The 12358-nt window shown below is 37.9% G+C and overlaps 1 protein-coding gene across 3 annotated transcripts in view; it reads right to left on the bottom strand.

Moving 5' to 3' along the window:
- MCTP2 (multiple C2 and transmembrane domain containing 2) overlaps window positions 1–12358 on the bottom strand; it is a 257644-nt gene that overhangs the window by 186314 nt on the left and 58972 nt on the right. For 2 of the 3 annotated variants that reach the window (XM_033188893.1, XM_033188894.1), the window contains exon 2: window positions 3560–4073. The exons of the other annotated variant lie outside the window; for it this stretch is intronic. In XM_033188893.1, coding sequence (XP_033044784.1) covers window positions 3560–4021 — 462 coding nt within the window. In that variant the 5' untranslated portion in view covers window positions 4022–4073. The remainder of the gene's footprint in view (window positions 1–3559; window positions 4074–12358) is intronic. 3 annotated transcript variants of the gene reach the window in all.

Raw genomic sequence — 12358 nt, forward strand, 5'->3', positions numbered from 1 at the left:
CCCTCTGGAAAGCTAAAAACAAAGTAAGTTAAGCTGAGAACACTGGACAAAAATCTGATTATCCTTGCTCCACACCAGGCTTGCCACATGCCAACTCCTTCCTTCCTCCTTCATTTCTTCCCCATTCCACAAAAGGTATAGAAAGTCAGTGGCTATTAACTAGGAAGAAACAGATAAGCCAGATCTATAATACAGAAGAACCAATTCCCAAACTCTCAGATGACATGAATTCTGCAGGAATTCCCTCTTTGTTAAAAAGAAAAAGAAAAAAAAGCAGAAATGATAAATTCAGAGTTAAAATCAACATCAAATTTCAACTAAAAAGTTTACACCTGCCTGAACCTCTAATTTCAATTATCATATAAAATGAAGTTGAGTTTTTCAAAAACCACAAATGTTGATTTTAATTAAATCATAAACTAAAGAAAATTCACAGGAAAAACACGAACAAATACCCAAGTAACCTGAATGCACACATTGCTATCATTGTTTTTGTATTAAACAAATAACAGCTGAGCACATGCTATGTGCTATGTGTAAGGCATGAAGCTAGACTCTTAGAAGACAAAGACAAATGTGTCTCCCCAGCCACGCCAATCCTCCAGATTAACACAGCCTAGTGGAGAAGATAAGTAAGGGAGCCCCTCTTCTGTACCATATGATAAACTGGCAGTGGGACAGGCCCTTAAACATCAGACTCCAAGTTCTTCAGTTTTGGAACTCAGACTGGGTAGTGGGACAGGCCCAGCTCAAACAGGCAGGACTGAGGGGAGGAGCCACTGAGGAGGGTGGTGCGTGGGCAGACCTAGACTACAAAGGATCCTAGGGGTCTGATCAGCAGCACTCCTGTCCCTCTGTCCTCTGCAAGCATGTCACACCCAGCAAATCTATGGCACTCAAGTAGTGAGAACCTCAACCCTGAATGGTAGAATCAGTCTTGGTCTTTGTTTTGTACTTTCTAGGTCAGAAGAAGAGGAGCAAAAGATTCATTTTTGAGAACAAAGGTTAAAAAAATGGTTGCATTAAAAGGGAAAATCCAATGACCAGAATAACCTGTTCTTGAAGGAATCTGCCTATTCTAAGCTTTCTGGATTTAGCCTGCAGAAGATAAAACAGCCAACCCAACAACCCCTCATCTACTATCATGGACCAGCCCGCCCTTCTAGACACACATCACACCACAAAGCTCCCAGAGCCTCCAATCCAGGTAGAGCAAAACACTCATCACCCCAACAGCACCCATCCACACTTCAGGCCTGTGATCACCAGCTTTCATCACCTGGCAAGCACACTATCCTCTGTGCCAACTTGGACACTTCTCCACAGATAACATGCCCTCATTTTCCACACACTGATCCCCTCCTTCCAATGAGCTGCCAGGAGACCAGGCTGAAATGTTTTGCAGGTACAGCTCTGATATCCAGTTGGCTCTTATGCTCTGCTTTGCAGTATATGATCTCCCAGAAAATCATAGCTGGAGGGCAGAGTCACTTTCTTACCCATCTCTATTTCCAATAGCAACTTTCACACTGCCTGGCCTAGAGTAGCAATCAAATATTTCTGTTTAGTCAACAAAGACAATAAAAGTTCTTATTAAATTATTTTTATTATTTTTACTTATTTTTTATTTTTTATTTTTTTGAGACAATCTCACTATGATGCCCAGGCTGGAGTGCAGTGGTGTGATCTTGGCTCACTGCAAGCTCTGCCTCCCGGGTTCATGCCATTCTCCTGCCTCAGACTCCCGAGTAGCTGGGACTACAGGCGCCCGCCACCACGACCGGCTAATTGTTTTGTATTTTTAGTAGAGATGGGGTTTCACCATGTTAGCCAGGATGGTCTCAATCTCCTGACCTCATGATCCGCCCACCTTGGCCTCCCAAAGTGCTGGGATTACAGGCATGAGCCACCGTGCCCGGCCACGACAAAAAAAGTTCTAAACCGTTTAACAGTAGTTGCTTCAAAAAAATTCCTTCTAAGTATGAAAATGTTAGCATATCAAAGCCAAGAAGCCCACTTGTATTTTCTGGTCAGGAAAAAATAGATGAAGATTAACTTTATTATATAATTCAACATGTTACCTTCCTTATACTGACCTGATTTAATAATCTACTTCATTTGCATATTGTTTAGTAGAAACATGTATTTCAAATTTATAAATAACTAAAAAGTCAGAAAAGGTTTACAAAATGGATTTTCTAAAATGTAATGCCAAATAAAAAACCAGTTAAAGTCATTTATGAGTAGTGGTGTCTTCATACAGTAATGCTTGCTAACGCATAAGGCCATGATAGCCTCCAAACATCCATGGTCCCTTCTCCAGTGAAACCCCAATATATGGAATAAGCAATTAGTTTTGTTTCTAAAAGTGAAACTAAAAATCCAAGTTGAACAACCAGTTTCCTATGCAATTGTAACACTAACTTGGAACACAGAAAAAGTAACCCCTTACTTCAACATGGAAACTTACTTCAGTGTCAGTAATGAAAGACTTTTTAAAAATAATTAATTACATCAGTCACTTAAATCATGAGTTGGTAATCTGGGGATTTAATTTAAATTATATTCACCTTTGAAATAGAATATTTGTGTCACTATATTTGGTTAATCGTATTGAAATACTAAAGTTTTGTTAACTTCTTTTAAAAGAATGCATATGAAGTCCTTCACAGGTGAGTGCACACACACGTGTAAAATAGAAGGAAGTTCAAATCCTCAGGCAGTCAAATGGGGACGTCCATTCATACACTTCTTAGGAGTAATCATATGCATGGTTTGTCTACAGGTATGACCGGGCAACGGTGTAGTGAGAGAGACAAACATATACTTAAAAAAAAAATTCCAGGAAAAGTTATGCACCTAATTTCTTTGCCAGGAGACAGATAAAAGAGAAGTCATCCAATATGGCTTTTAATGTCCTAAAGTATTCTGGAAGAGTTACTTGTAAAAGCTTTAAAATACACAGAGGTCAATCCTAAAACTAATGGGAACACCTGGTGCAATCAATATTGCATTAATTTAAATTCCTGTAAACAACATTCTCCCCATCTGAGCTAACCAGGAAAATAACACCTAACCAAATTTTCCAAGGGAAGGGAAAGGGGAAGAGGGAGGGGGAGGGTGAGAGGGAAGGAGAGAGAGAAAGGGAGAGAGGGAGGGTGAGGGAGAGGGTGAGGGAGAGAGGGAGGGAGACAGGGAGAGAGGGAGAAAGAGAGAAGTGGAGAGAGAGGTGGAGAGAGATAGAGAGGGAAAGAGAGAAAGAGAGAAAAAGAGAGAGAGAGATAGAGAGGGAAAGAGAGAAAGAGAGAAAAAGAGAGAGAGAGATAGAGAGGGAAAGAGAGAAAGAGAGAAAAAGAGAGAGAGAGATAGGGAAAGAGAGAGAAAAAGAGAGAGAGAGATAGGGAAAGAGAGAGAAAAAGAGAGAGAGAGATAGAGAGGGAAAGAGAGAAAGAGAGAAAAAGAGAGAGAGAGATAGAGAGGGAAAGAGAGAAAGAGAGAAAAAGAGAGAGAGAGATAGGGAAAGAGAGAGAAAAAAATGAGCGCCCAGCCCTGTTCTCACCTCTGGCTCTTCTGGTGCATCCCCTCCAAGGGAAGTTTTCTGAAGATCAAAGATGCCGTTGCTGGACACCTGCCTCTGCTCAGGAGAGACATAGACCTCCTCTGAGTCTGTTTCCACCACATGGAGGTGGCTGGCTTCTTCCTGGCTCCAATCCAATTCTTCTTCAGACTGTTTCAAGGAGCTACTGCTGCTCTTGGGAAAGATCCCTGCAGTGGACAGACTGCTGGGCACCGAGGTGTAGGAAGACTGTGGCCCGGAGTAAGGCCGGCCCTCTGGGGCCAAGGCCTCAGCCTCCAGGAGATCAGGCACCGAGAGGCTTAGGCGGCGGTCCAAGTGATGCCTTGCCCTTAGATCTGGGGGCTTACTTGGGTTCTTTTTCACCTTCTTCTTGCTCAAGTTGATCAACAATGGCCTGGTCCGCTGTTTTAATGAGCCCCAAACAGATGGTTTATCCAGATCCATGGCTGCATGAAGACCCAAGAAGCCACTTCTCAAGAATACACCTCAGTGACTCCTATAAAACAGAATATATTAAAAGAAAAAAACAAAAACATGAACCTTCTTGGTGGAAGTAAGGCACATCAAAGTGGGAAACATGACTCAAAAATCTTAGTTTCCAAAAAGTGATTAAGACTGCAACATTTGATTGGTAACTTGTATAAATATTGGGAAAACCATTTTTAAAGAACTTTTCAAAAGAATTTTATCAGAGCAATTGTAGAAACATTAAAATGATGAACGAGATTATAAGGTTGGCACCAAAAACAAATGCTTCGTGAAAAGATAACTTTCTTATTTCCTCCCCAGAGAAAGCAGAGCTAAAGACATTCACGAGAACACTAACAGCAGCTGTTCTTCAGTATGATCAAGGGGTGGGGACTTTCTACTTCTCTAAACCAGAGGTCAACAAACAGTCCCAGTGCAGGGCCAGTTATTAAATATTTCAGACTTTGTGGACCAGATGGTATCTGTTGCTACTACTCAACTCTGCTGTGTGACATCAAAGGAGACAGACACAATACACAAATGAAAGAATATGGTTGTGTTGTAACAAAACTTCGCAAATCCAGCAGACTGTGGATTGCTGATCCCTGCTTTAACCATGTCAACTTCCTTCCCAGAATTAAGCGTACATTTTGAAGAACAAAACCATGGCCTTATCAACTGGGATTCCATCCAGTATCTTTCAAATTTACATTCACATACAGGTGATTAGAGCAACAAACATTTATAAAAATGTGAGCTTTGTTCTTATTCAGAAGAAATGACAAATTTCCTATAATGAAGCCCTTAAAAAAAGCAAGCTTCCAAGATTTAGCCTGAGAATGTGAATGAGAGAAAGTGTCACTCTCTAACAGTTGGTTATGAGAGATAAGGATGCTCCACACATACGGTAAATATGTAATTACAGAGTAGCATAAATGCTGTGGAGGAAAGTGGTGATTTGGGATATTACAGGTTGAACTCATCAGGGATCAAATCAAAATCAAATTTGTAGAAATTACCCTTATTTTATGTGCCATATGCCTCATAATAAATCCTTTCAGTATGAAAAGGAACAGGATGGGCAGCCACTGAAACCTGGCCTGTTCGTATTTTGCCACATTTGGCTGAGGTCAAAAGAGGCCAAGAGCTTCCACAAAACACATTTTCTAAAATCAAGGACCCTGGCTGTTGTGCCCCATCCCAGTTCCTTCCAGGAGAGGACAGTTTATCATTGTGAAGAACGATCCAGAGAGCCAGAGATCAGGGTGCGTGCAGCCATTTGCCTGCTGAAAGTCAGGACTTTGTCTCTATAACCCTTGCCTAATGACCAGTGCATGGCAAGAGCTTCTCCCAGGATGAACTTGGTATCTTCAGTAGATAAAATAAAGATTAAGAGCTTGGCTTCTCAAAACAGACTCCATGGGTTAAAATTCTGATCTGCTGTGTTCTACTTAGATGTATGATCAGGCGCACGTCACTTCACTAAGCCTCCATTGCCTCACCTACCCAGTGGGGATAGATTATCTAGTTTACAGACACGATGAGATAAAGTAGAAAGCACAGTGTCTGAGGCTTTAAAGTACTCAGTCATAGAAAGCTGTCTCTATCATTATTCTCCTCATTTTTTGTTTGGATAATCTTAATCAAGTTATGTGAGAGCTCTGTCTCTCATTATTATTCCATGTTACAGATGAGTTTAACAATAAGTACCTCAGGAGGCTGTGGGGAGGACTGAATGGGCTAATATACAGAAAGTGCTTTGGTACCTAGAACAGTGCTAGGTACGGAGTAAATGTTTAATACAATGTTAGCTACTTTTAACATTGTTTCAATTACTTCGTATTGGGTCATTTTGGCTTTAAATGTTTAAATATTTTACAACTTTTTTGCAGCTTTTAAAAATATTATCCTAAACAGAAACTTGAATTTCACACTAGCAATACACAAGTACATTCAATTCACACCTCACAGCTTGACTTGCAAATACGATAAAAGGCACTGCCTCTATTTTCCTATAGCAATATTTTCCTTCAATTAGCATCTAATGAAGGAGAACAGGGTAGCACTCTATGGAGACATGGGAGGAATCTGTAGGAAATGGGAAATGTCAAACCAACTAATACAAACCAGAGGACCCACAATGTGACAGGTACTATGAGAGAGATTCGGGACAGAGAGCAGAGTCTTGAAAAAATTTATCATGTATGTGGAAATTAAAACAACGCAACTGAAACATCTGAGAAAAAGAATTTATACAAATTCCACACTAATTACAACCAGACAGAATTTTTTTTTTTTTTTTTTTTGTGTGTGTGTGTGTGTCAGGGTCTCACTCCAGTTGCCCAGGCTGGACTGCAATGGCACGATCACAGCTCACTGTGGCCTTGAACTCCTGGGCTCAAGCGACCCTCCCATTTCAGCCTCCCAGATAGCTGGGACTACAGACGCATGCCACCATGCCTGGCTATTTTTTTGTACAGATAGAATTTTTGACAGAAGAAACATTTAAATGAACTAAAAATCTAAACCTGAAAGAAAAAAAATAATTTAAAGAATTGAAAAATCTGTTGTAAAGAAAGTAATATATATGGAAAACATAAAAATGGAGAAGGTGGCCAGTAACTTCTCAGCAAAATGAGACTGAAGTTTGGGAATGACACATATGTCATGCAGTGGCTGCTGATGAAGACTCCGCACATGTGTGAAATAAAGTGTAGCTGAGCACAGCCCAGAGAAGCAGCACTGTGATTTCCATGGCAGCAGCAAGACTTCAGATGCGCTCACACAGTGGGATACTGTACAATGCTTAAAACAGTCAGGTGAAGACAGATGTGTTTCAACACAAGTAATGAGAGCTATCGAGATGGAGATAGACAGACAGATAAATTACAAGTTTAAATTCCTGACTCTATAGATTTTCTCAAAGAGGTTCCCTATAGCACCCCAAACAGACTCATCAAAAGAGTGTCTTTAAAAATACCCAGTCCCAGTTAGGCGTGGTGGCTCATACCTGTAATCCCAGCACTTTGGGAGGCCAAGGCGGGTGGATCACTTGAGGTAAGGAGTTCGAGACCAGCCTGACCAATATGGCAGAATCCCATCTCTACTAAAAATAAAAATAATTAGCCTGTAATGCCAGCAACTGAGAGGTTGAGGCACAAGAATTGCTTGAACCGAGGAGGCGGAGGTTGCAGTGAGTTGAGATTGCATCACTGCACTCCAGCCTGGGTGATGGAGTGAGACTCTATCTCAAAAAAAAAAAAAAAAAAAAAGAAAGAAAAATAAAGAAAAACAAGTTTCAAAATAAATAAATATAAAAGTAGACAATCCTGGGCTCCACCACAGAAAATGAACCGGAGTCCCAAGAATCTGCCTTCCAACAAATCTCCCTGGTCTTACTGTGCAGATCAAAGCTTAGGAATCCTAGAGGAGAGGCTTACATTCCCCTTTGAGAGAAATGTCCTATTTTGAAGGGAGACTGGGAATGGGAATCAACCTCTTATGAAATGAAGAGGTTTATTTCTAAGCAAACCAAAAACATCTCCAAAAAAAATGAGAAAAGGAGTTGATATAAACAAAGTTGCATTGCTAAAGAATGTGTGTAAGTTTAAAAATGTTTATTTTCTCCATGCACTACACTGTCCTGTGCCAAGAGAGAATTTCTTTCCTTTGAGGGGGGTGAAGCTGGTAGGAATGCATGTATTACTGGTACATTATAATATATTCAAGAGCAATTCCAAGTAGAAAGCAGGAATATACCTAACCCCTGGACACTGGAACCAACAGTTTCACCATCGTTGTTTTGTTAAGAAATGACTTTTTCCACTTTATTTTTGAAATCATTTGAAAACAAAATTGGCTTTTGTTTCACTTTTGGTGCACAGTTCTATAATTTTAACACATTTACAGATTTATGTTCACACCATCACAATCAGGACACAGAGGGGTCTGTCTATCCCCATAGGATCACGTGCTCCCAGGCCCCCACTTCCTTCCTCTGGAAACCACCGTTCTATTCTCTATCATTATTGTTTTGTCTTTCAGGGAATGTTTTCTAAACAGAATCATGCAGTATGTAACTTTTAGAGACAGGCTTCTTTCACTCAGCACGTTACCTCTGAGATTCATCCAGTTGCCTCACATGTCAGTAGTTCAACTTTTTGTTGCAGATAGTTGTAGTCCATTGTGTGGATGTACCGCAATTTATCTATTTACCCCTTGAAGGACATTTGGGTTGTTTCAAATTTGGAATTCTTACAAATAAAGCCGCTATAAATCATTTGTGTATAGGTTTTTTGTGTATGACTATATGTTTTCACTTCTCTGAGATAAATGCCAAAGAGTGAGATTGCTGGGTCATCTGCTAAGGGAATGTTTAACTTTATAAAGAACCTGACAGCTCTTTGCCAGACTTTAACAGTAGCAATTTGCATTTCTGCCAACAATTATGAGAATTCCAGTTGTCTATATCCTACTCAGGACTTAGTACTATCAGGACTTTTAATTTTAGCCATTCTAATAGGTATGTACCTAGTATTATCAACATCTGGGTTTTTAACTTTCATTTTCCTAATGTGTAATGTTGAAAACCTTTTTATGCATTTCCTGTCTTTTTATCTACTTTGATACGCTGTGTATTCAAGATTTTTACACAATTTTTAGAAATTGGGTTATTTTCTTATTGTTGAGTGATGAGAGTACTTTAAATATTCTGGATATTAGTCCTTTGTTGAACACATAATTCGCAAATATTTCCCCTACTTTGTAGCTTGTCTTCTCATTCTTAGTAGTGTCTTTTGCACAGTAAAAGTTTTTAATTTTGATATAGTCTAACAAGTCATTTTTTAAAATTTTATGTTATGTACTTTTGGTGTCATGTATAAGAACTCCTTGTCTAACCGCAATTAACAAAGGTTTTCTCCCATGTTTTCTAACAGTAATATCGTTTTACACTTTATACTTAGATTTATAATTTTAGATAACTTTCATATAGTGTTATATTTAGTTTAAGGTTCATTTTTCACCTGTGAATAATTTTTTTCCAACATCATTGTTTTAAAAGACTGTAATATCTCCACTGAATTGCTTTTGTACTTTCATCGAAAATTGATGGTACATCTTTGTAGGTATATAACCTTGACTCATTATTCATTTCCATTGATCTATGTAACTATTCCAATACCATTTTGATTACTGAAGCATGATAGTCTTCTAATTGGGTAGTATGACCTCTCCAAATTTGTTTAGCTATTCTAGATTTCGGTATTTCTATATAAATTTTAGAATTAGTTACTCTCTATAAAAAATATACTGCTAACATTTTGATTAGTACTGTTTTCAATAAATAGAGCAGTTTGGAGAGTGCTAATATATTTACTACGTTTAGTCTCCAATGCAAGAACATGGCAGGCCTCTCCATTTATTTAGGTCTTCCTTGGTTTCTTTCATCAGCATTCTCTGGTTTTAACACACATACCCAGTACATGTTTTATTAGGTTTATTTGTATTTCATTTTTGTTGAAGCTATTGTAAATGGCTTCTCATTTTTGTTTCCAATCGTGTATTTTCAGCATAAACAATTGAACTTTTTTTATATTGGCTTTGTACCCTGTAACTTGCTAAATTTACTTATTGGTTTTATTATATTCCTTTAGGTCTTCTACATAGAAAATCATGTTGGGCATTTTTATTTCTTCCTCTCCATATGCTATGCCTTTTCTTTTTCTTGCCTTATTGAACTAAGACTTCAAATAAGATAGTGAATAGTATTAGTGAGAATGAATATTCTTTTTTTCCCCCTCAGTCTTAAAAAGCATTCAATCTTTCTCCAGTAAGTATAGTGCTAGAAGTTTATCAATTTTATGGATAATTTTTTCAAAAAACCAGATTTTGGTTTTTAATTTTCATTGTTTTATTATTTCAATATCATACATTTCTACTCTTGTTTTTATGATTTATTTCTCTCTTCTTGATTTAGGTTTAATTTGGTCTTACTTTTTTTATTTTCTTAAGGTGGTGGCTAAATCAGAGGGTGGTAATCCACAGGTCAAATCCATACAACCACCTGTTTTTATACATAAAGTTTTATTGAATGTAGCCACACTGATGTGTTTACATATTGGCCATGACTGCTTTTGCACAATGGCAGAGTTTAATATTTGTGGCAGATACCATATGGCCCATAAAGCCTAAAATATTTACTGTCCAAACATACACAGAGAAAGTTTGCCAACCATTGGCCTAGATTATGGCTTTGAGCATTTTCTTTGTTTTAAAAATAAGGTTTAAGGCTACACATTAGCTGCATGCCACAAGATGTGAAATGTCGTATTTTCATTTTTTTCCTGTTTAAAATATTTTCTAATTTATCTTGAAACTTCCTCTTTGGGCCATTTATTATGTAAAATTATGTTTTATTTTCACTTTTTTTTTTTTTTTTTGAGATAGAGTTTCACTCTTATAGCCCAGGCTGGAGTGTAATGGCGTGATCTCAGCTCACTGCAACCTCCACCTCCCTGGTTCAAGCAATTCTCCTGTAGCAGCCTCCCAAATACCTGGGATTACAGGCATGTGCCACCATGCTTGGCAATTTTGTATTTTTAGTAGAGACAAGGTTTCATCATGTTGGTCAGGCTGGTCTTGAACTCCTGACATCAAGTGATCCACCCACCTCAGCCTCCCAAAGTGCTGAGATTACAGGTGTGAGCCACCACTCCCGGCCTCACTTTCATTATTTTTTATTTTTCTTGAAACTTCCTCTTTAGGTCATGGTTTAGTCAAAAGTGTATTGGTAATTTCTAAGTATCTGAAGATTTTTCTATCTATATTTTTATTAATTTTCCAGTTTAACTCAATTATGACCAGAAGTCATTCTCTATATGATTTTAATTCTTTTAAAATCTTAAGGTTTGACTTTGACCCCTCAATGTGGTCTGTCTTGACAAATGTTCCAGTGCATTTGAAAAGACGGTATATACTACTATGGTTGAGTGGAGTATCACATAAATGTCCATTAGATTTCGTTGGTTGATAGTTCAGTTCTTCTGTATCCTTGCTGATCTTCTATTACTGAGAGAGGAGTAATTTTTCAACTATAGTTGTGAATTTCTCTATTTCTCTTTCAGTTACATCAGTTTTTGCTTCTGTATTTTGAAGCTCTGTTGTTGCACACACATTTATGATTGTTATAGCTTCTTCCTGAACTAACCCTTCAATCAATATGTAATGTCTGTCTTTATCCCTAATGATTTTCTAGTTCTGAAGCCTATCTTGTTTGATTTTAACATAGTCATGCTAATTTACTTTTGGTTTGTGTTTGTGTGGGTTTTATTTCCCTCCGTTCTTTCTGCTTTTCAGCTTACAACAACAATATATTTGAAGTGAGTTTCTTACAGAAAGCACATAGCTAGGACATTTTTAAAAACAGAGTCTGACAATCTCTAGCTCTTAGTTGGTGTGTTTAGACCACTTATATTTAACATATAATTGATAGGTCTGGATTTAGGTCTGCCATTTTATTATTTCTTTCTTGTTCTATTTTTCATTTTTTCTGTTCCCCCTTTTCTTCATTTGTTGAGGTGATAGTTTCATTTTAATTTATCAATTATGATTTTGACTATATCTCTGTATAAATTTTCAGTGATTATTCTAGAGGTTACCGGTATGTATAGTTAATTTTCCACATTTTATGTAGAATTAATATTTTACGGTTTCAACTGGAGCAGAGAAATCAGATTACCTGCATTTGTTTTGCATTGTTCCCATAACAAATAACAAAAAACTTAGTGGCTTAAAAAGATAAATGTATTACTTTTCAGTTCTGAGAAAGTCTGAGATGGGTCTTGTCAGGCTAAAATCAAAGTACAGACAAGAATGCATTTTTTCTTTTTTTTTTTTTTGGAGGTTCTAGTTGAGAATCCATTTCTTTATCTTTCTCAGCCTTAGCAAAATTCCATTTTTAAAAAATTTTCATCGACAGCCATGTTTAGCTGATCAGTCAGCTAAGGACTGTTATTAGCTTTTAGAGGCTGCCCACATTCCCTGACCCCTTTCTCCATCTTCAAAGCCAGAAACAGTGAGTTAAGTCTCTCTCATTGATATATCCCGCTATTTTGTTTTCCTCTTCCACTTTTAAGGACTCATGTTACTTGATTGGGCCCACCAGGAAAACAAAGTTTATTCTGTCTTAAAGTCTGTTAGATCCCATCTACAAGTCCTTTGTGCCACATAAGGTAACATATTCACAGGATCCTGGGATAAGGATGAAGGTATCTGGGGTTAGGGAAGGGAGATTATCCTGTCTACCATACCAGC

This window comes from Trachypithecus francoisi, unplaced genomic scaffold (genome assembly GCF_009764315.1).
Source record: "Trachypithecus francoisi isolate TF-2019V2 unplaced genomic scaffold, Tfra_2.0 Lachesis_group3, whole genome shotgun sequence".
Taxonomy (NCBI): Eukaryota; Metazoa; Chordata; class Mammalia; order Primates; family Cercopithecidae; genus Trachypithecus; species Trachypithecus francoisi.